The following is a 24,010-nucleotide window of genomic DNA, read 5'->3' on the forward strand; positions in this document are numbered from 1 at the left end:
ACACCAGCGAAGGTTTTCCCATCCATCAGCGGCGCTCACTTGAGAATCCGCTGCCTTCCATTAATCCAAATCCAGCCAAATCAACATGAAATCATCTGCTCTGAGCAAACCGATGCATCATCGCCGCCTTCGGTTCAGAAAAAATGGCGTGATCTTCAGGTTTGGATCCGACACAGACAACAGAGAGTGGCTCATTAGGGTTAAATGTATGACTCATACGTGTGTGAGTGTGTGTGTGTGCTGCTGGAGTGTGTATGTGTGTGTGTGTGTGTGTGTGGGTGTGTGTATGTGTGTGTCTACATTACTGGAGACTGACGGTGGGTGAAAAGCCTGAGAAATCGATCTTGTTAATGAGTCAGTAGCGACCACATCAGATGTCCTTGGCTTTTAGAGATGATGATGTCACCGTGAAGCAGGTGCTGCTGGTTAAAAGGCAGCTTCATTACAGCAGCGACCCCACCTCCCCCCCCCCCCCCCCCCCCCTATCTCTATCTATTTTAATATTGTTAATGTAGTGTCTGTCATTTCCTCTCAGGTTCTTATTTTTGTCTCATTTCATTATACATATATACGTACATAGATATCATTTGAGCGCATTTGCTTGATATGACTTTGTGGTGATTGGACTCAACGGGATTACAGAGAAATAACGATAGCTGTACAGTATCAGAATTAGGGGCGCAAGGAACAATGATCTTAATTATGGGTAAAACTGGTTGTTTTGTCAAGCCCTCGTCAGAAAACAGCGATAAAGCCCTCAAATGTATTTTATTTTTTGTTCGACCAAAATGACCCATCAGGTATGAAAATTTGAAAATGTGCAGATTTGTCTACATAGATCTTTCATACAGAAACAAAACAAAACACACTAATTCTTGCAAATTAAAATGCAGCTCAATTCAAGTAGACAGTCGTGTGGTCCTATATCTCCGCATGCATGAGCAACGCAGTCAGTGTATATTCACTTTTAGACGAGCGGAGACGACAGTGTGCTGGTTGGACAATTTCTGGTGTGGACGTGACGGTATCAGAGATGACAGGGAATAACTGTTGGAACAAATGTGGGCTGGAGAGATTGTTCAGGCCCGAGAAGGGCAGGGAGAAAAAAGAAAAGTGAGACTTTAACACACACGGAGGTGGCAGAGAAACCGTAGCAGTGACAGTGGATCTGGGTGTGCCATTGCAGCAGCATCAAGGAATGGTAATTTTGTGCTGACTTGTTATCTTGTGGAAGGAGTCTTCAGGATATGTATAGGCCGATGTGATGCATGGGTTATAGGGAGTGGTGTAGTGATGATCCCCCTCCTGCTTTAAAGCCTTAGCTCCAAACCCTAATTATTAAGAATGATCTCAAGCAGAGGTGGACTGAATGCGAGGGACACCACAGCGCGGTGTCGGATAAGCAGCGAGTGGTACACAACATGGTGTGACTGGGGCTGCACGCTCGCTTGGATGCTGTCTAAACACAAACCAGGAACATGGACATGTAATGTCAACACTGCGGTGGTGGCTGAATCTCACTGTGTGATATAGATCCTGAAGGTAAAGTAGCGCAGTGCATTTCAGAAATAGAGCATATGGGCGAAAAGGAGGAGAATAGGGGCTGAAGAAGTGTGTGTGTGTGCTTGAATATGTGTGTTTTTGTGCCGCGGGTGTTTGTCGGTGCTTTCACCCTTCATGAAGAGACCTTTGGGCAGGGCATTATTCTGTGTGTGCTGCTTTTCACTGGCACACATTTCTTAGGGTTTTGCAGTTTGGGGGAAATGGGGCCACACCGTGCTGTGACGTGCATTGCAGAGCTACAGGAGAACTCCAACACTAAGCAGATGAGCACACAAACAAAATGGAGTCTGGAAACACAGCAGAATACGGACCAGAGAGGAGATGAGAAAAAAAGGAAATGAAAAGCAGATATCAGACAGTAATAAAGGGCCAGGTCATCGGAATGATGGAAAAAATATTTTTCTCAGTTACCTTTAGTGGCATGCAGCCATGGCAGGCTGTCTGCCACTGGCACAATAAAATGGAAGATAATTAGATTTTTTGTGTGTGTGTGTGGAGCTCACAGCATTAAAAAATCCATTTGAAAAAATGAGCATCAACATCTTTTGTGTCCAGAGACAGTTTTTGCATTACTCTGAATGAACCACACACTTAAAACTGTACTTACTATAAGTCTCTCTTCCATTAGCAGTGTGCTCCGCGGATTATCTGGAGTAACAGACTTTATCTGCGAAAAGAGAGGTTTCTGTTGAATTTTTTAGTTGTGAACTGTTGCGAGCGCTTTAAAGACTTCGGGGATTCATCAGAGAGGATGAAGCAGGGAAAATGAAATCAAAACGATCCGCATGGCTTGATGCTGCGCAAAGAAAGCAAGAAAACTGTGTCTTTCTAATTAGGTTGAACTGACCCTTTGAATGTGCCACTGCATGGGTAAATAAGTCTTTACCGCCTCCATTTCAGGACATGAGAGTAATTCGCTTAAATATCAGTTTGAACGTTTGAAACCTGTATTCTGCTTTTTACCGTCCAGTGGCAGATTTCACAGAAAATCACCTGCATTGCTTCTTGTCAGCGTGAAAAGATTAGAAGAGTTTTATTTCTCCAATGCACTCCAGTATACCTTCACTCATTCAACTCACCTAGCAACATGCTTCTCATCTTCCTGCCTCTGATTACGTCCCTATTTCCTGTATTCCTCTGTTTGACCGTCACCCTCCAAGCCCTCATCCAGAAAACAAAACATGCAACCTGGCTCCACTTTGTGTGGTGGCCTCAGCTGCCTTGGATACAGCAGCACGGATGTGGTGTTTTTCCATTGTGAATCACACACCCACACACCCCTACACTTACAAACACAGCTTTCCCGAAGACTCAGATGGGTGAGGAGCTCATTAGTGACCTCATTTCTCTAGGTTTTTTTGGGGGGGACACTGTTTTTTACGTATTTTTGACAGATAGGAAAGTAGTTTTAGTGGCTCTTCTGTCTATGTGTGCATTCATGTAGGTGACGCTCTGGCATCAAATCTACAGGCACCTCTCAGATTTACATCATTTTTTATGCTGTGTTGAATGTGAAAAGGATAAAATATTGTCCAAAATGTCTCGCACCAGTCGTCCCATAGCAATGGCACCAGTGCAATAACTTTTGGCCACTATTGCGCGGTATATAAGCCATTTTACTAAGATGGAAACAGACTGTCATGCCCATCTCATAAATAGCAGAATTCAGTCTGATTAAATCACATTTCACCAACTGGTTATGCATGCTTAGTGTGCCAGCACAGCACTTGGCCATTCACAAGATTCAATCATTTCACATACAAAATAGGAAAATCATGTGGAGCAAAAACAAGTGCTCAAAAATCACAGAACATGTATATGTGCTTATTTGTCGGTTTCTCCAGATGTTTGAACAGAGTTTATAGTGTACTTTATTATTATGTGGCCCAGGTTTGTAGGAGATTTTAAAACCCATTTAAAGGGATATTAGGTGTACGTTTAATCCATGTTCTAACACACTGTGACACCGAGTAGGATCCCCTCTCGAGAGATAAAGTTTGCAGACCGCTAGCTAACGTAGTTTTAGCATCCTCAGAAACGACCGCACGACAACAATACACTGTAGTAAATGGGTCCAAATATAAAACAGCCATCAAAAAGCCACAAATTATGCTCAGAACATCACCAAACTTCAGCAACATTAGAAACAGGGTCCCAGCACATATTTTCGAGGCATCAAAAATTTGATATCATTGCCGTATTTGTCGGAAAAGATAAACAAAACTCACCACTCCAGCTGCAGGCTCGTTGTGGGGAGGCCCTGTGAGTCGATTACCGAATGCAGTAGAGTTCCGCAGCTCAATGATGATCATTACTGCGGGACTCTACTGCACTCGGTAATCGACTCACAGGGCTTCCCCACAACAGGGAAGGCTTCTCGGGTGGTGAGTTTTGTTTATCTTTTACGATAAATCCGGCAACTATATCAAATGTTTGATGCCTCGAAATATGTGCTGGGACCCTGTTTCTAATGTTGCTGAAGTTTGGTGCTTTTCTGAGCATTATTTGTGGCTTTTTGATGGCAGTTTTATATTTGGACCCATTTACTGCAATGTATTGTTGACGTGCGGTCGTTTCTGAGGATGCTAAAACTACGTTAGCTAGCGGTCTGCAAACTTTATCTCTCGAGGGGGAGTCTAACACAGTTTCACGGTGTGTTAGACCATGGTATAAACTTACACCGGAATATCCCTTTAAAGGTGGCAATTAAATAGAATGATGTACACACACAAGTTCGAGGTTGATTTTAAACTTGGGATGTCCATCAGTCGAGGACATGGGCTGTTATCATAACGAGTGCTCGTGTAGAAAGAGGAAATGTTGAAACACGTTCATTTTCATCTTTATTGTTCTTGAGGATGATGCCAATTTAAAGATGTATAAATCTACAAACAACACTATTATGTACTGTAATTTACGGTGACTAATTCGTTGATTGAAAGTAAAACCAAATTGTCGAAACTGACTGTTCAGATTAATCCCTGAACAGATGCTCGAGATGAGCCAAAAACCTCAGGTGGACATCATCGTTATCACTTGACGAGGTTTATGGTCAGCTCAGGTCACACTGATGACACCTAGGCAGCTGTGGCAAAGCCGACGCGGTTGTTGGTGCGGTCGTAGACGGAGTAGTACTCCCTGAGGAAGACGTCTCCAAAGATCCACAGGGGCTGGCCGTTCTGAGAGGGCAGGTAGGTGGGGGTGATGGCCACTGAGCAGTACTGGTATCCATTCTGGTAGTGCTGCAGGTGGAGGCGGGAGATCGCAAATGTCAGTCATTGCAAACAAATGATAAAATGCTATGTGCATAAAGGCAACACATGCAAAAATACACGCATGCATGTGGTAACTTGCCTGCGTGATGTAAGCAGAAGGAGGCAGAGGGAGCGCGACACCGCTGATAACAAAGCTGATAGTTGGCAGGTTGTTGACCTGGCTGCAGTCCACCATATACTGGAGATCAAGACAGAATAGAGATGATGTTTGAGAGCAGCAGACACGTTGCACATTGTTTCATTGCATTCCTGCTTCTCCACGTTTGACCTACAGACAGTTTTGTGACCATGTTCATAATGACTCTTTAATGGTGCAGCCTATAGACAGACTGTAACCCAAATTCCTACTGCATCAGCTGTGTGTGTGTGTGTGTGTGACAGTGTCTGCCTGCTTGTCTCACCATTCCATACTGGCTCTGTTGGGCTCCAATAGCCTGCATGAAGTCACCCAGAATCTGGCTTGGAGCTGTCAGCGTGGAGGTTCCGGTGTCCACGATGGCCTGGCAGCCCTGAGAGCACCAGCCGGTCTCCCGACCATTGATCTGGAATCTGTGACCCATCGCACATGCAGAATATTTCTTGCAGTCATATAAGGGCGCAAAGTCATCTGTAATCCTGACAGTATTACTCAGTAGTAATCAGAAGATCAGTTGATGCTTGATATTAATGAAATGTTGAAAAGCACAGACCCCTGAACGCCAATCTGCCAGTAGGTCTCAGCGGTGACAGGAGTCCAGTAGATCTGGCCCTGGTACAGGCTGTTGTCCACGTCTCCGAAGGACAGCACACTGCCCTGCTGCCCTCCCCTGAACCAGACAACAGACAGACACTTAGCCATGTTAGAAAATGTGAAGAAAAAGTAGGGCTATAACTAATCTTCATTACTATTGATATGTCAATCATTTGTCTTTGTTAGTTGTTAGTTCAATTAGTTCTTGGTCAATAAAATGCCAGAAAATATTGAGAAATGTCCAAGATGACAAACTCAGATATCTTGTTCTATCCTCAAACCAAAGATATTCAGTCTACTGTCATAGAGGAGTAAAGAAAAAAAGAAGCTGGAATCAGAGAATTTAGAAGCAAACCTTTGCACAGCTGTGGATGGACAGTGTGTGTGTGTGTCGGAGAAATCAGAACAAGAAAGTCTGACACACTGTCCACTTCAAGTTTATCTTTTTGAAAGTTACACCAACGGATTAACATATCGTCAAAATGGCTGGCAATTAATTTAATAGTTGCCAGCTGTTGTGATATGTGACACTGTATGTCTTACGGCACTTGTGTCAGTTCGTACCTGGAGAGGTAGAAAGCAAAGATGTCGGCGTTCAGCAGGTTTTGAGAAATCATGTTGTCCATGACCGGAGTCTCTCCTCCAGCTGAGATGCTTGGGTAGGACAGGCCGAGGATGCCGTCAAACTTGGCCACCACGAAGTTCTGACCGGGCTCGTTTGTGCTCAGACCGATCTCCTGGTTAGGGATCTCAATGCCTCCAACCTGTGGGTCCGAAACCAACCAGTATGATGAGTGGAGTGCAGATCATAGACTGGATTTAGAATGTGTCTCAGCTCCGGTCTGAATTTCCATGTCTCCTCACAAATTCAACACTTAATACACAAAACAAAAGGGATCCTTTGTCAGGGATGTTTGTACTGTGAGTAAACTTGTACTTTCTGATAGCGCTCTGCCTCAGAACCTATGACTCAGTCCAGCCTTTAATACTAGTCTTTTATTTAATGCACTGGGTCCATTTGATGGGTTTGACTCACATTGACAGTGTCATATCCAAAGGTACCATAGAGGCTTCCAGCTCCGTAGGGCAGGTAGAAGGACTGTCCCTTGGCACTGAAGGTGGACGACTGCCGGGGGTTGAACTTTGTGTGTGTGTCTGGAAAATGGCGAGGATCGAGATTAATCTCTGGAGCCGTTTCCACAAACACGTCCTCGTGCCTTGCGGAGCCTTTTGACATACTGATAATTCACCTGATTAGAGAAATCATGAGCTGGATTTTAACTAGCACAGTCGCTGATTCCTTCCCAAAGACGGAAAGTGCTCAGTGGCATGTCTGTAATTACTCCAGAACTTCAAATCCCTTGAATGTATGATATGTAATCTCTCGGAAACAAGATGACAAACTGCTAACTCTGCATGCTTAGCCTATATCAGCGCTAAGTCCTCTGGAAAAGAAAAGTTCCTCACATGCAAATATGCTCTAAAAATACAGACGGATGAGGGATTCTGTAGTGAAAAGCCTGTTGGTTTGTACTCACTGCAGGCCTGAGTGTTGCAGTAGACGGAGTCCACCCACAGGTTGGCAGAGCCGGTGTCAAACAGCACCTGGAAGGACTGGGGGGGTGTTCCGATGCTGATGGCTCCGTAGTAGGTGGTCTGGGGATCATTTTGGAGGAAGGGAATGACAGATAAATACGAACCCATCAGTCAGGTTTCAGTCTAGACGCTGTGTAGAGTATTGTGTGAAAGGGCTCTCTTACATCAGCGTAGTTGTTGATGTACATGTTGGCAGAGGTCAGCTCAGTGGTCTGGTACTTGAGAGCAGGATCCTGGTAGGGCAGCTCGATGCCTCTCTCTCTCAGGGCCTCACGCATAGACCTGTGCTTCGTCAGAGGGACCCTGAGGAAGAAGGGAGCAAAAACACGAAGAATTCTGACTTTCCGTGGCTTCGAAAGTGAACATTAAAGTCGGGAAACACAATGTGTCTCGCGTACCTGACGATCCCCTCTGCGAACACCGCACAGACCAAAAGAGCAACGAGACACTTCATGATCCCTCGCGTACGCACAGCGCTCCTGGATGGATACGACCCAGCTGGGATCTGAACGGGCTATATATACGCGCGTTTACACCTGTATCAGCCAGACCGTTCTCAAACAATCAGTGATATCACCTCAGACAGGGTGACCCTCGGCGCCTTTTTCCTCAGAAGCGACATACTTAATATGCACATCTTAATCATTAATTCAATAAACACCACCTGTGATAGCCACACTCTGTAAACACAGCCCAAAGCACATTAAAAACATTGTGAAATTATTGAATTATGGGTTATTCTGTTGGGCGTTGACCCTGAATCTTGGTGTTTAAATTTGAATCTTTAAGCACATATTCAATGTGCCGTTATCATGAATATACCATAGATAGAAGAGAATATAGAATATTGCCGGTTCTGCATGAAAATAAACAAGATATGGAGGAAGATGTTGCTGTTTTTTGAATTGAAGATCTCACAAGAAGTGTGATAATCGTGTCTATTTCTTTGCCCGCCGCTTAATAAATTGACGCTGAGTACCGAGCTCTGTTTCCCCCAGTGTTTTCGCCTTGCTCCGTGCAGCTTTAGTACAATTGTATCTGATTAGATATACACATATACAACAAGGTCAAGTTTAATAGCTTGTGTCTGTAATTTTCCGCAAATGGAAAGGGAATGTGTTCTATCTACGCTTCAGTATCAGGAGCGCCTTAATCACACACTGTTATCAAAACCCTTCGTGCCGTACAGCTTGAAACACTGTTTAAATATGATAATTTTTTAGATGTTTTTCTTTTAATTCCTTGTTTTTTGAAACATCATACAGTTGCATCATTTTGGTAGCCTGAGGAGATGCAGTTAAAATGAAAATGAGTTTATGTTAATTTAGGGCTGCACAGTTATTCAAGATGCCATTGAATTTGCAATAGACCCTTTTCACGGCAGATATCTTGACTCAAAGCAGGATGTGCCAAGGTGTGACCAGTGGCATTAACAATGGCTCCATTCTATTAAGTGTCCCAGTAAGCCATGCCAGTGAGTGAGTCCTGGTACAAGCTCGCCTAAACAGAGTGCAGCCATCATTAATTATAATTTAGCAATTTCGCCTGTGCTTTTCCTGCTTTGACAAGCCAACGTGTCTGCTGTGAAAAGGGGTCTATGTGGCCAAGTGCAATATCCAATTAGCAGAAGCTGCAGTTTTTTTGACAAAGGTAGACTGTGTGAAAGGACAGCATCATATTAAAGTACTGCAGTGCTGCAGAGAAGTCATGTCTTAGAAATGTTCTTCTCTAGATTCAGTAAACTTCATTGCAGGCGAGTCTTTTTCCTCTTCTCCAGATTTAGGAAAGCATGTCAGCATGATTTTAAGAGTTTTTTCAGTGCAAATTTTGATGCAAAAAATTATCACACATTGCGGTTATACATATGTATATATATATATATATATATATATATATATATATATATATATATATATATATATATATATATATATATATATGTATATATGTATATATATATATATATATATATATATATATATATATATATATATATATCAAAATAATCATTAAACTAGGTTGTGCAGCTGTACGGGCACATGCCCATTTTCTAAATCGTGCTTTGACTACACTAAAGTCACAGACCGAAGCCCGACTGTAACAGGCAACTTTCACTTTATAAAAGTTTCATTGGATTCTCAATAACTTTTCTTCACCCTTTAATATCTTTGCCATGGTTTGCTTTTCCTTTTTTCCCAGTTTGTTTCCGTCAGTGGCTGTTGTTGTATAATCACACTGATTACAGTGACTTTTTCATGACCCCTTTTGTTTTATTTCTAGATGTATCAGCATGTCCTCATTTGCTCTGTGGGACCAGTGACATTGTGTGTATACAGGACCCTTTATGACTGTGTGATGTGAGCTCGCGGCCATATATATTACGTGGGGTGTCCTTTTCTTAGTAGGGAAACTGCAATGCAGCATTTCCTTCAACACATCGCGACGCAACCGCTGTCGAACGGAGAGCCCCGCTGAAACTAATGGGGCAGAGATAAGATCGAGTCTGATGAGGGAAAACTTGCGACGCTACGGCTCATTACAGAGACGTACTCACTTCCCTCCTGTAATAGAAGTTCAGAAACTCTGGAAACTGCCAATAATTCATCTCCAACTCTGTTTACAACATCCGCAGCTCATACGTATATATCGTATTGACTTTATTTGAAATGTTGGCATTTTATCTCAGCTCTGTTATCTCTTGCTGTTTGTTTTTGCTGCACCACTGAAATGTGTAAAGTCGTGTTAGTGTGGATTGTCATAAAGGAAGAGAAGACAGTGGACGTGGGTGTTGGTGTGCGTGCCCGTGTCCAGTATATAAGAGATTCACAGCAGATAGAGCTAAAGGGCCACGAGTTAGAGCAGGTTTTCCCCGAGAACAGGGCTCAGTGTGTGGGCATAAATCAATGAGAAGGTCCCCTCTTGACTGTCACTGATAAAACTATGCTAACATACGGCAGAAATGAGTGTTCTGCTTCCCGACATGCACTGAATATACCGTCTCTCGTGTGTTTGCAGGCCAGCCCACGACATCAGCCTGGAGGAGTTTGACGATGAAGACCTCTCTGAAATCACAGATGACTGCGGGATCGGACTCAACTACGACTCGGATCCATATGAGAAGGTGAGGCCCTCCTGCTTTATGATGTTTTTGAAACTGGACCTTTCCTCGTAACTTACAGTGTGAATTCAGACATGTCTGCGTGCATGTTAATGTGCGAGGTGCACGTAGCTTCACAGTATGGAAACTGTGAGTACTGTGTGCTTCTGCTGACCAATAAGTGGGATGATAAGAATATTTAAAAGACTCCCTGAAATGCAGAAAATGAGGATAATCATTCTGTTTACATTCACCGAACATTCACACTCGCACGTTTGCAACACAAACGCTCGACGTGGGGAACACATCGCTCCAGTCCAGGGCCGACCCCTCAGATCAGAGAGTGAAATGCTCCCAACAGTGACGGTCGAGGCTTAAAACAAGGGAGGCATCGCGCTTTTTCGGTTTCAGCACCGACGCCATGGAACAAACTCAGATCAGCCGAGTCAGTGCCCCTCTCTATGTGTCATCCCCCTTAAATTCCCTGATTTTATTATCTTTTATTTTGTCTTATTTCTCTGTTATTCATTAGCCTTGCACCTATGTTGTATATCGTGGGGCACCTTGTAACTACACTATAGGAACACTTTTTTATTGTTGTTTAATCTATCACATGGAGCCCTGGATACATGGGCCATGCATTCACACCACTTGGCCCCGACTAGATTTGGTGTCAGTCAGGTGGATAGTGCAGGGTTAGCAAACGGGAAGGCCGAGGAAGGAGAGAAGAGCTAACGCAGGCACTTAGATAATTGTCTATAGCACAATGCAGATTTTCAACATATCATGCAGGCCTACTGTATGCCTTGTAAACGTTTTTGGATTATGTGTATAAGTCAGTTTTTCTGCCTAATTTATAATAATTCCACATACAAACGGCTTCTCCGTCTGTCGTTGCTCCTCTTCAGCTTATTGTACTCCATTAACGACAACCTGCAGTTCATACAAGCATAAAAACACCGAACGTAGTGATAAGTGAGTATAGAATATGTAACTTGAAACAAGCTTTTGTGAGAGCGAGCTGAAAAGTGTGAAGTATTTGAGGTGACAGAAAGACAGAGACTGATCTCATCTTCTGATCTTACATAAGCATCTCTATAGCTCCGGATTTTTTTCATCTACAGCATTGCAGTCATTAAAGTAATGAGCGTAAGCCTCGCATGTCCATATTATAATACCAGGGGGAAAATGAGATGCAGGCACGGCTTTGGTTGAGCAGAGTGAAACATCCGCCTTGAACTCTGACCGTCGTCGTCGTCACACACGCTGGATCAGAGCCGAACTCCTTGCCGTGCAATAAAAATTCTAAGTGGCACTTCCACTAAGCATCCTATTCAAATGACTGTGTTGTCAAGTATATGCAAATAATTGAGTCATTAGCTGTATCATCCCACATGTCCGACCAGCTTAGACCTTAATTACACAATTTTCTGAGAACCATTATCCCTCTCTCTCTTCCTTGGTCCGTCTCTTTCTCCATCCTGTGGGATGTAAATGTTTTATGCTGGTGGCTTGGAGCCACGGCTGCAGCAGAGGGTGGGTGACCCAGTGCAGTTTGCTGCTATGCAGAGACAACCTCCTTCCCTCCCTCCCTCCCTCCCCTCCCATGTGTCTTCCCTTCCCTCCCCGCTATGCAGAGTGTTGCTCAGAGACAGAGCTCAGATTCCCTCCTCCCAGTCCCCTCTCCTTCTTAAAGCTCCCATCACTTTTCTCCCTCTCTCGCTCGCTCTCCTCTCCGTCGAGGTGGCTTGAAAACGGGGATTTAGCTCGGGGATGGCTGGTTCTGAGGGTTAAGCTCTCGGCATAAATCTGTGCTAGATATTTTGCTTCCTCCACTTTAATCCACCAACAAAACATATTATGGACCGCTCGCAAAGCCCCTCCGTAACAAAGCTGTTTTTTTGCGTAGCGTGTGAGGAAACAGAGAGTGGACGTCGTACAGTAGTAAACCATGCATCCGTGGCGTCTCTCTCCTCTCTCCATCCCGCACACACACACACACACATCAGACGCACATCAGCAGAGGCCCTGACTGCTCTCTTCACAAACAAGAAAGCGCAGGGCAGGGACGTTGTCGGTCCCCGTTACATGACATCATTGCCCAGAGGAAGTCATCTTGCTGACATGGGATAGATAGGGCACACACCCAGATGCCCTCTGAGTGTGAGTGTCTGTACATTTAAATAACAGTGACAGAAAGGCGAGACAGAGAATTCCATGCACAGTGTTATTTTCACATGCTATTTGGTTTCCCCTGCGTCGGTGGGGTTTGAGTGTGTTGCTGTGTGTGTGTGTGTGTGTGTGTGTGTGTGTGTGTGTGGAGGGGGGGAGTTCTGTCAGCTCATCATCATCACCATCAGCAGCAGCAGTCCCTCCCTCGCGCGCCGCGCCCTGCTGTTGACAAGAGAGGCTTTTGGTTTTTCCCTGTCAGAATGATCCGGTCATATTGGGCAGCGTGTCTTTGATGTTTAGGAAGAAGAGCCAATCGAAACAGTGAGATTATCCTCCGGCCCCAATCCCCGGCTCTGATTAATTCCAATTCGTTATGGGGTTCAGGTCTTAATCTGCGTAGCCCTTTAGATCAGCACTTAGCCATGTTGACAGGAGCGCACACACGGTACATGTGAACGAAAAAAGACAAACAGGCACACGTGATGCTTTAAAATAGCTTCATCCCGAGCTGAAGGCAGGCAATTAAAGATCACTTACATGGGTTTGTTACCGCTGTCTGATTTGCTATCTCTGAGGAAACGGTAATTGCTGGTCAGATGCTCGGGCTGTCTTTTCCTGTACTATTTCCGAATGTCACGGGGGGTTTAGGTTTGACAGTGTGTGTCTTCAACCGTGTGATTTGGTTTTTCTTTTCATGACCTTTCAATTTTTTTTAACCCACCATATCAACATAACAAGCAGGGAGACCAAAACAGAGGGAGCCCCTCCCTTTTTTTTTATCTCTGAATCTTTCTTCTGAGTCTCACACACACACACACACACACACACACACACACACACACACACACACACACACACACACACAAAGCCTGCTGCTTTCGCCCCTGATTTTTCACTTCCTGTCTTACCACCATCCATCTCTGCCTCTCCAGAGCCCTGATTGAACACCATGAGCGCATGCATAATTCAGCAGGTGGGGACGCAATGGTGTCTGAGCCTCAGCTGTGGTGCTACCCAGAGTTTAGAACAGTGAAATTTAGAGACACACTGTGAGCTGGAGACGGAGGCCACCGCTCACCAGGTGGTCTCCATTAATGGTTGGGCTACTCGACATCTGTCAAACATTCCAGCATAAAATTCACCCAGATTACGAGCTATATTTGGTAGACGGGCTTTTACGTGGGCGCACATGCAGCCACACACAGTCTGTACAGTTTGTACTATCATTGTACAGAGGAGGAAAATGTCATTTCCAATGATGGCTGCTACGAAGGCGTAGCTTTATTCATTGATCGGGGTGTTCTATGCTGGAGCTATATGCTATAATCGTACATGTCATGTATGTTAAATCACTTCCCTTTTCCATGATTGTACTAGCGCTGCCTGACTGGTCTGAGACTAATGGCTTTGCAGGTGTACATGGATGCATAATTTAACATTTCATCAGGAATTTGCACTCAGAGAAAGCAGGGTGCTGTAATTGGGGGAACACTGGACTCTCTGCAGGGATGTTTAGCTAGTCTATCAGACCCTTCTCCGTTTCCTGCGACCCGCTACCTGTTAAATCTTAAAAGACCACTTAATTCCCAGTCTCCGCGTCTCTTCTTTGAGATTTATGAGTCCCTGGCGCCCTCTTCATACAGAAGCCATGCAGACAGTGTTCACTTGAGCACCATGTCCTGATGAGTTTCTCTCATCTGATCAGCTCAGTTAGCAAACGAGTCCAACCCGAGGCCTCTTCTGTCTGAGCTGTATCGTGGAGCAGCCATCTCACTGTCTACTGTCAGTAGATGTAGAATTAGCCGTGCTGAACAAGCCTGTGGTCGGCCAATTAGAGGATCAAGACGCTGCTCTGCCTTCGTGTTTTGTTTTTGTACAGATATGGTATCTCTCTTCCAAATGATCAGCATTCAGAGACGCTATTGAGCTGTTTAGAGAACCTATAAATAATAAATCTGTGTATTTATGACAGTAGACCAGTACACTGTATGTGCGTTTGGGTATGTCTGTGTGCAAAACAAGGATTGCCATTTTAGCTAATTTAATTTCCATTGACTGCAGCTGTGAACTCCCCTGCAAACAAGCGAGCGCGCATGCCTGCGTAAGTCCACTGGGTGACAGCCGAGGCACAGTCACGGGGGCTGAATGGGATGTCCTTGGGAACCCGAGACCACGGAGATCGATTCTCGCCGACACACAACTCTTATTTATAGTTGTCTGTCCCTCTCTCTCTTTAGGCCTGCCTGACTGTCTGTCAGGTGGCCTCGCTAAAAGGATGTCTCCTGACAGTGCAGATTATTCCTCCCAGGCAGATGTGGCATTTTCACAACCCCGCTGATGGATCTCGGGATTTTTACACTGTGACGGAGTTATAGGTCACGTAGCTCCAGTGATGGATTATAATGGGCCAGTGTGAGGAAACAGCGGTGTGAGTCTTGACAGTGAAAAACATCTAAATAACAGAAAAAAAATGAATAAGGTAATCAGAAATAACTGTGCATATTCATGCGTACTCTCTTGGTAATAGACTAGAGTGTTGATTTCTGATGCTGTGGCACAAAGTGGATGCACCAGGCGTCAGCAGATTTCGCGTGCGCTGGACGGGCGAGAGGGTGAGGTTTGATTCCCCCCATTAGAAAGACTGCAACAGAGAGGCTGAGAAACTGCTGCGCTGTTACAAACTACAAACCAGATAAATCCATGCTTGTGTTTGCATTGTCAAATTCAAAGCAGGGAGGAGACGATCAGAACAAAAAAGAAAGTGTTTGCGCTGGTGACTGTGCACTCTGTCCGTTAAAAAATAAATGATGTAGCAGCTTTAAATCGATGCATGAGCCACGCTAAATACTTTTACGGTCATCGGGGGAGAGATGATGTTCATTTCTAAGGTAGCTATCAGCTGTATGATCAATTTCGCCCTCTCACAGACGGTGCATCGTCTTTCGGTGTTAAGCAGACAGTGCAACGTGTGTGCTAATAAGCTCCTTTTCGGACTTCGCTCCATCAATATGCTTGTATCTGGCAAGCATTAAGGCCACACGGCAACGCACACACACACAAACTCATGGAGGTGTGGTCTGTTAATACTAAAAAATCCTTTAGTGCACCGCTTTCCGGTAAACCAGCTGAAACCTGAGAGACGTCTGATTGATCCACTCTCATTTCTTGGCCCCTCCATCACAACACTCACCATCTCTCCCTCCTCTCTGGAAGCAGTCAACGCTCTGGACTGCTCCGTTATCCTGCTCTCTGCAGGGTGACTTTGTATTTCCGTGACTTAATTGTTCCCACCTTTTCAACCTTTTTTGTATTTCTACATGCCGCTGCTGATGCTGAAGGCTGCACTCAGCTGCTCAAACACACATGAATGTATTCATGGGTGCACACGTACACAAACACACACACACACACACACACAGATGACCCCCCGGCTTTGCTGAATGAACATATCAGCAGAAATGCTCTCTCGGCTGTTTATGTGAACAGAGTGTCCCACCACAGCGCTTTGATGTGTGCGTCTGTGTTTTACAAATGCCCTTTATTGTTTTCAAAGAACACTGTGTTGCCTGTTGTCCATCTGCGCTCTCCTCCTTCTATTCATCCCTCAGACGGGCCTGTTCTTGGCAGAGCTTTGACGTGCAAAAGGAAGTAGCATACGACAGCTTTTCCCTTTGTGTCTGCTCACTACATAGAATCCCACAGCGCTTCTGATTAGCGTGGCCATCATCTGAAATATACTGAAGGTGTGAAAACGCAGAGCATCCCTGATTCTATCCCCGTTACAAGCCGCTCTGTCCCTCTCCTCCTCCGGCCACAGGACTCCCTCATCCTGGAGAAGAATGACATGCACCACCCAGTCTGCTCCTTCCAGGACGACTTCCAAGAGTTCGAGATGATCGATGACGAAGACGACGATGACGAGGAGGAAGAGGAAGACGATGACGAGGTCGACCCGGATGCACCGCCGTCACCCTCCGCCTCCCCTCCTCCCTCCCCGACTCTTGGCACTCTAAAGAGCCGACCCACCACGCTGAACCTCACCACTGCTGTGTCGCAGGTAAGAAGCGGGACGGCCCTGAACACGCAGATTATGTTTAGCTCTGAGCCTTTCTGATAACACAGTATAACTCTGTTGAATATTTCCCTCTCTGCCTTCTTATTAGGATTCTCTGAATAACAACAGCAGTCTGTCCCCAAAGAAAGGAAGCTGGCAGGACTCGTTACGCAACCCAGCCTCACAGGGTAATGATTAATCATCTGTAATACATTTGGGCAGGGACTATGGATATGTTTTCATTGCATTCATTTTTTTCTGTCTACCACTAATTATACCTCGCGAAAGATGCCATATTATAGTGATGCAAGAGATTTTGGTGAGAAATAATGAGGGAGAATCACTGTTGAAATGAATTTGCCTTGTTGCAGTAATTAATGCTGGGGCGACAGCATTTGTTTTTTTTCATCCATATGTTACATGTAGTGTTGTGCCCAACACTGAATTAGTGTCCAACAAATCTCACATTGAATATCCTCTGAAAATTGATTCTCATCCAGTATTTGGACGCTTGAAGAAATTTTAAGGGCAATATAAGATAATACCCTCCTATTTCCTCAGCCGTGAGCTGATGGAAAGTCAGTTTTTCGCAGTCCACAAAACATTTCTAGAACTTTAAGAGCATTTAGAATTTCTAGGGGAAATAAGGGGACTTGTTTTTAAAATGGAAAAAAGAAAACGAAAGAAAACTGTCAGAATGCCCCCATACAGCTCATCCAGCATAATCCAAGTCTCCAGAAAGCCCGGAGATGCCAAATTAGATGTTATTTAAATAGTTGCCTCAGATCTGCAGGTTTATTGCTTCCATGCGCAAATGAAGCTCGGCTATTATAAAATTACCATTTTCAAACAGCTGGCATTACACACAGCTAGAAAATGAGTATCTGCTCTACCTCTAGGCCGTCTGTCTCCAACCCACTCATGTCTGGAGGATGGTAGCCATGTGACAGGCCATTGTCCAGCCTCTCCCGTTACCCAGGCACCAGGGTCGCAGAGCAAAGGTACTCCACCAAAACAGGCAGGGGAGGGCGGGAACCCACAGTCCCCTCACAGGCCCCTCCTCTGCGACATGGAGGGCAACAGGCGGGAGAGGCCCGAATACGGTAACAAAAAGGCCAACCCAGCAAGATTAGAGCTCATTTCATAAACATCAGTGTCGTGTAGTGCCGTGATGTGAAACAAAGTGATGTGATGTGACTTTGACTTGTCAGTATATGTTCAGCAAGGCACTGTCATGTTGGTTCTTACAAACCAACTTGTACTTATCTACTTTAGGGATTCATATTAGTGCGTTTCTAATGAACAAGCCTTTGCTGAACTAGTCCATCCCCCCTTTTTTTTTTTGACTGATTTTGTACATTCACCTTGAACGTGCCTTCGTTTATTATTCTTCACGCTCTGTCTTTTTTTATCTGTTCTCATTAATTGTCCAAACTGCACGTGCCCCCTCAACTCTTTTGAATTGTCTCCGTTCTCTTTTTCCATTCCCTTCACCGTCTACTTCACAATCCTCTATGTCACTCTGTATTTTCATTCTCTCATGGTCTTTCTTGTTTCTCCACACCTTTTTTTTTATCTCCACAGGCTCATTTGGTCAACACAAGTCCCACCCTTGTCCTGGCAACGTCCCTGAGCAAAAGGCAGACCCCTCAATCCAGACAGCGAGGGTGCCCTCCGTCGACGAACACTCCCAGTGTTCAGACACGGAGGTGGACCATGACCTCAACAGCGGCCACAACCACAAACACTCGAACCGTCTTGCCACGGATACCTACACGATCACCAGCGAGTCAGGTATGGAGCCGGAGAACGACCTAGACCCAGATGGAACCAGTCACTGCTTGTCGTCCACTGCGCCCATGGGAGCAAACGACGGTGCCGACACACCCTTGTCTGACGAGGAGCTGGAGAAGGACTTTGAAGTGGAGTTCATGTGTAAGGAGACCTACGATATGGTTTGTAAGGAGAATCAGTCGTCATACGTGGAGTTCCCCTGCATTGAACCCTCCGAGCTCGCCTCCTTCTCCACCTATGTTTCCTCCAGCCGCTCAGATGCTTATGACCACTCCAACAGTTCCAACGCTCCAGCTTCTTCCATGGAGGCAGCGGCTAACGACTCCACCTCTCCATCCTCAGACCCAGGGATAGCCGATATGAACCAGCAGGGTTACTTGACCTCAGACCAGGACAAGGACCTCAGCTCTCCGGGCTCCGACTCTGACATCGAAGGGGAGCTGGAGGCGGCGTTTGCCTGTGGAGGTCCTGTGGTCTCCAACATGATCTCCTCTATCTCAGAGACAGAGCTTGACCTGACCAGTGATGACAGTAGCAGCGGTCGCTCGTCTCACCTCACCAACTCCATCGAGGAGGCCAGCTCGCCTACGTCAGACCAGGAACTGGACCCGGACACTGAGTTAGAGCAGGACAGTGGTATTGTGGGACTGAAAGCGTCTCTACTTCTGGGTCAGCCCGACCCAATTAAAGAAAGGTCTCCTCTACCATCCCCTTCCCCTCTGCCCTCACCCACTATTGCCACACCATCCCCTGTTGACTCGCCCATCTTACTTCCTGAGGCCTATGATGACGGTCAAGCCCTGATGGGGCTGCAGAATGTGGACGATGAGCTGTCCTGTGAGCACCAGGCCGACCCAGATGAGACTCTGCCTCCAGCCCAACGCTGCGAAGACAGCCTGTCGAGACAGATGGTGCTGCAGATAGAACCAGACCACAGTCTTGAGAGCTTCAAACGATCCTTCTACCTGCCGGTGGGACCCAGGCTAATGCCCAGTTCGGACGAATATGACGGAACCAGCGAGGGAGACTCCGATTCAGAAAGTGAAGATGAGCTGAGCGAGAACTCTGACTCACCCTGGCTGCTCAGCAACCTGGTCAACAGGATGATCTCCGAGGGTTCGTACCCAATCAGTTGTCCCGAGGATTGCTTCAAGAGGAAGGTATCCGTGTCGGACACCATCTCGCCATCCTCAGACATCGGGGACGCGGATGGCTTCAATGACGAGGACCACGAGAATAAAGCTGGAATGGAGGGATCAGAGGAAGAGGAGAAGGAAGGCGAAGGTTACAGAAAGGAGCCAGGAGAGAGGAGGAGGTGTGTGGAGTCTTCAAACGGAGTACATCTCTATATGAACAGCGCTACCAGTGACACTGTAACCCCCCTGACTTTGGAGGGGAGGGGGACCACAGATTTCAACTCCGCGTATGCCACTAAAGACTCTGAGAAGAACCTCGCAGACAAACCATCTAAGAATGCCAAGAGACAGGAGGAAGATGAGGAGCCCAATAATGACTTGATGATGCTTGAGGGGAGAAGTAACCTGGACTCACCAAGCCTCACTGAGAGTGTGGTCAGCGACAAGGACGAAGGAAGAGAGACTGAGCCCAGGCCAGCCAGCCGTTCTTCAGCCTCTCTGGAGCGCATCACCGAGGTTAAACACAGCCTGACGCTGGACATACCCACCGCCCAGACCAACCGCTGCTTCAGCCTCACCTACTCCACAGATAATGACGAAGAGGAAGACGACGGGGACTCTTACCCCTTCCTGGGTGGCATGAGGAAGGAGTCATACAGGGGTAGTGATTTAGAGCTGGACAGTTCACCGCCCATCGATTCCAGTGTGCAAGACCGTCCCTTATCTGACCATGACCTCCCACTGTGTGAGAAAGAGCTGGCTCTGAGGCAACCGAATGAAGATGATGGACTGGCCTATGACTCCATGAAGTACACGCTAGTGGTGGATGAGAATACTACGCTGGAACTCGTCAGCCTAAGAAGGTATGCTCTGATGAAAAATGCATGAAATGGATTAATATCTTTGTTTAAATTGAACAGAAACAATCAAGTAGTATTTTCATTATTGGCTTGACATTCTCTTGTGCATTTTAGTGCTGAAAATTCTTTCAGTAGCCTAAACCGAAATTTGAAACTGAAAAATCTTGTCCTCTCAGGTGCACTTCCGTTCTGAGCGATGACAGCGAGCTCTCCACGCTTTGTGACGAGGAGCCTTTGGAGACGGGAGAGGTGGGCTATGGTCGCGATGAGGATGAGGTGAGGCCAGAACTTCTCAGTTCTTCTGAGGACTCGTCCCCCGAGGCTGACCTCCCATTCTCCAAGAAGTTCCTCAATGTGTTCGTCAACAGCACTTCTCGCTCTTCCAGTAAGTTGCACACAATGTCAGGTGTATCAAAAAGGTAGGCGGGCTGAAAAATAAAAGCAAGCTTTAATGATCAAAACCCCCAAATCCAAAAGGGCAAGCAATAGAATGACAAGAAACAAAAAAAAACTGGCAACAAAAAGGCCGGTAAGGAATATGCAAAAGCAATATTAACAGAGAACGAAGCAGGAACACAGAGGAAACTCGAACACCAGGGGACAGAAAACACAGGACATACAGGAGACTGACGGGAGGACGAAAACAGACAATCTGACAAAGAGAGAGGGAAAAACACAGACTCAAATGCACACAGGAGGGAAGACCAACAAGACACAGATGAAACTGAGGGCCAATCAAAACGGTGGGTGGAAACACAAAAACAGGGGGTGGAAAGTAAAACATGATACACAACGATAAATCTACCAAAATAAAACACTTGGGTTTTTGAATAGATTAAAAAAGCAAAAGTTTGATATTTTTACCACTGTGCAGAGTCTTTATGCTAAGCTAAACAAACAATCTCCTGAGAGTGGTATTGATCTCCTAACTGTCTGCAGGGAAGTGAATAAGCACATTTCTCTAAATGTCAAACCAATCCATCAATTTAAGATACCCGTCAGGTTATGGCCCGGCAGCACCATTGCTAAAATTGTCCACTTATGGGTCTCCATTAGGGCGGCAACTCATCACTGTCAGAATGATACATTAACATGTGATCTAAATTTGGCAGGACGCCCACACAGGACCTATGGGAGGGCTCCGCTTCCCAGTACACCCATCATCAACCAGTGCTCTCGTTTCTAGATTCATATGCCTAATAAAGGGTGATTTGCATAATGAAGGGCTCATTACAAGGGATTCCATTGATATTTCTTTTTTGACAAATCCAATTAGCCTCCATTTAGACTTTCTCACCTGTGGTTTACAAGACAAATGTGCCCCAAACAAATAACACATAATTCATTATACCTTTTTTTTTATATATATAGTTTAGCTTTTCATTTGTTGGGGAAAATGATTTTCACAGCGTTAAAACAGCCTAAGTGGTGCCATTCTTTTTTTTATGCCATGTAGGCACAGAATCCTTTGGACTTTTCTCCTGTACCATCAACGGAGAGGAGAGGGACCAGACACACAGGGCAGTTTACCGGTAAGACAACCAACAGTACAGGTTTTTTTTTTTTCAATTGTGGAAAAGGTTCGATGGAATTAATTTTGAATGTCACGTCTAGGAGGAAACGTCCTTGTGTAGATAACAAAACAATAATTCTTTGAGGTTTGGTGGCTCTGAGTGTCTGCAGGGGTCATGTAGCAATATCGAATCGCCAATTAAGTTAGAGAGGAGGGCAGATGTCCGGCTACAGCTGGGCTCGTGAGCTGCAGGGAGGCCATTAATGATAACATCATTCACCACCTGTGTCTGTGCTTATGTGCGTGTGTGCTAGAGCAAAAGACGAAGCGACGCACGCCTCCGTTGTGTGCACGTACACGTTCTGCATGTACCATTTTGTGTTTGCCGCAGCACAGTTCTCTTTAAATAAGTGTGTCTCCCCATGTAGAGCTCTTTGTCTCCCTCCACCCGCCATCTTTTTGTGTTGTCTGTTTGAACCCCCCTCCTCCTCTGCTCCCCACTGGGAATCACCTGACACCCAAACAGATGCTTCCTGATCAAATTATCTCCAGTCTATAGGATGCTCAGCAGCAGCGATACCATGTAAGGACACAAGGCGTTTAACAGAGATGGTTTTCCCTCTCTGCTGCTCTCTGCAGGTTCATTCCCAGACATGCAGACGAGCTGGAGCTAGACGTGGACGATCCTTTATATGTGGAGGAAGAAGAGGATGACTACTGGTACCGAGGCTATAACATGCGGACAGGGGAGAGGGGCATATTTCCTGCCTTCTACGCCCATGAGGTCATAGGCCAGTCCAAGGAGTTGATGGGTGAGTTGAGTGGGATCGTTTATTATGTATTTTCTCACCATGAATGTCAGAGGAGTCACACGTTCTGTACGTATGTGTCCTGCAGGCATGAAAAGAAACCCGGCGTGGATCGAGACTTTCAGCGTCCAGTTTTTGGGGTCTGTTGAGGTGCCGTATCACCAAGGCAACGGCATTCTCTGCGCTGCCATGCAGAAGGTAAGCTGAGCGGAAAACAGCAGAACGCATCACATGACAGCATACAAAAACCACACGGGTGCTGTCCTGCATACGCCATTAAATCACATTTACTTTGACGTGGAAATATTTTCCGTCCGTCAGATCGCGATATCGAGGAAACGGACGGTACATGTGCGACCTCCCTCTCTGTGTGAGTTGGAGATAAGCTTGCAAGGAGTGAAACTGATCATGAGCCTGGAGGATGAATTCGACACCCTCGATGAGGTATGGACAGATAAATGAAATCAGTCCATCAATTCAAAGTCAATCGCCCGTTTAAGATGGGATAATACTCAAGCCAACCTCCTTTCCCTTTCTTCTTGTCCCTCTCTCCGTCTTCAGTACGACAGATGTAGTCACTTCTTCCAGATGAAGAACATCTCGTTCTGTGGCTGCCATCCGAGGAACAACTGGTAAACAAACACGCTGGTTTCCTCCCCTCGTGTCACGCTTCTCTAGTCTAACGTCGGACTGATCTCATCATATTGTTTTCTTCTTCTCTCTGCAGCTACTTTGGCTTCATCACTAAGCATCCGATGCTGAACAGATTTGCTTGTCACGTGTTTGTATCCCAGGAGTCCATGCGACCTGTAGCAGAGTGTGTTGGGTGAGTCCAAATCACGTTATCACGTCAATTTGCTCACTGTGAGTTTGTTACATTATGGACACGTCTGATTCAAACAAATTGACTCCACCTCCTTAAGCTGGAAATTAGGGATCGACTGATCCGGGCCAATATAATACTGATTATCGGTGGTCAAGGAGAAACACACCATTATATGTGTTGCCAATATATATGCACAGCAAAACTGAAAATCTAAGTGTCAAGATTTAAAAAAAAACAAGTGATGGAATGTAACTACAGTTTACTTAAATGCTGTTCTTAAGTATACATTCGAAGGTGCTTGTACTTATTTTCATTTTCTGCCACTTTATGCTTCCACTCCTTTAATTTATTTTATAACTTAAGTCCCACGTTACTTTTCAGAATCATATTTTTAATACAAAATATCGCTGAATATTGGATCCAGTTCTCCTGACTGATAAACGGTGTGTCCTTACTGTAAATGCACTTTCATTTTCAAGCTACCTAAATTGCTCTAATAATTTTAACTCTCACGCTGTACATCATCTAAGTGCTCTTTGATGGTTTGTTAAATCCTGGATTAAAGTTCATCTTTACTACTATAAT

At 45.4% G+C, this 24,010-nt stretch overlaps 2 protein-coding genes across 4 annotated transcripts in view; one reads left to right on the forward strand and one right to left on the reverse strand.

Annotated features, from left to right (window-relative positions):
* The window catches only part of mapk8ip2 (mitogen-activated protein kinase 8 interacting protein 2), a 32,136-nt gene that overhangs the window by 4,381 nt on the left and 3,745 nt on the right, over nucleotides 1-24,010 (forward strand). Inside the window, exons 2-13 of one of the 3 annotated variants that reach the window (XM_030425266.1) lie at nucleotides 10,180-10,285; nucleotides 16,251-16,490; nucleotides 16,597-16,675; nucleotides 17,387-17,590; nucleotides 18,072-20,280; nucleotides 20,454-20,662; nucleotides 21,734-21,809; nucleotides 22,430-22,602; nucleotides 22,688-22,797; nucleotides 22,921-23,043; nucleotides 23,161-23,231; nucleotides 23,327-23,425. In XM_030425266.1, the coding sequence (XP_030281126.1) occupies nucleotides 10,180-10,285; nucleotides 16,251-16,490; nucleotides 16,597-16,675; nucleotides 17,387-17,590; nucleotides 18,072-20,280; nucleotides 20,454-20,662; nucleotides 21,734-21,809; nucleotides 22,430-22,602; nucleotides 22,688-22,797; nucleotides 22,921-23,043; nucleotides 23,161-23,231; nucleotides 23,327-23,425 (3,699 nt within the window). The remainder of the gene's footprint in view (nucleotides 1-10,179; nucleotides 10,286-16,250; nucleotides 16,491-16,596; nucleotides 16,676-17,386; nucleotides 17,591-18,071; nucleotides 20,281-20,453; nucleotides 20,663-21,733; nucleotides 21,810-22,429; nucleotides 22,603-22,687; nucleotides 22,798-22,920; nucleotides 23,044-23,160; nucleotides 23,232-23,326; nucleotides 23,426-24,010) is intronic. The other 2 variants (XM_030425267.1, XM_030425268.1) reach the window with 2 other exon arrangements.
* LOC115586325 (gastricsin-like) lies at nucleotides 4,390-7,663 on the reverse strand. The gene is made up of 9 exons (XM_030425271.1): nucleotides 7,563-7,663; nucleotides 7,329-7,467; nucleotides 7,107-7,224; nucleotides 6,605-6,723; nucleotides 6,133-6,332; nucleotides 5,528-5,644; nucleotides 5,240-5,387; nucleotides 4,918-5,016; nucleotides 4,390-4,805 (listed from the first exon to the last, which is right to left on the reverse strand). The coding sequence occupies exons 1-9, from the start codon at nucleotides 7,616-7,618 to the stop codon at nucleotides 4,641-4,643; spliced, it is 1,161 nt and encodes a 386-aa protein (XP_030281131.1). The 5' UTR covers nucleotides 7,619-7,663; the 3' UTR covers nucleotides 4,390-4,640.

This window comes from Sparus aurata, chromosome 8 (genome assembly GCF_900880675.1).
Source record: "Sparus aurata chromosome 8, fSpaAur1.1, whole genome shotgun sequence".
In the NCBI taxonomy this organism is placed as follows: domain Eukaryota; kingdom Metazoa; phylum Chordata; class Actinopteri; order Spariformes; family Sparidae; genus Sparus; species Sparus aurata.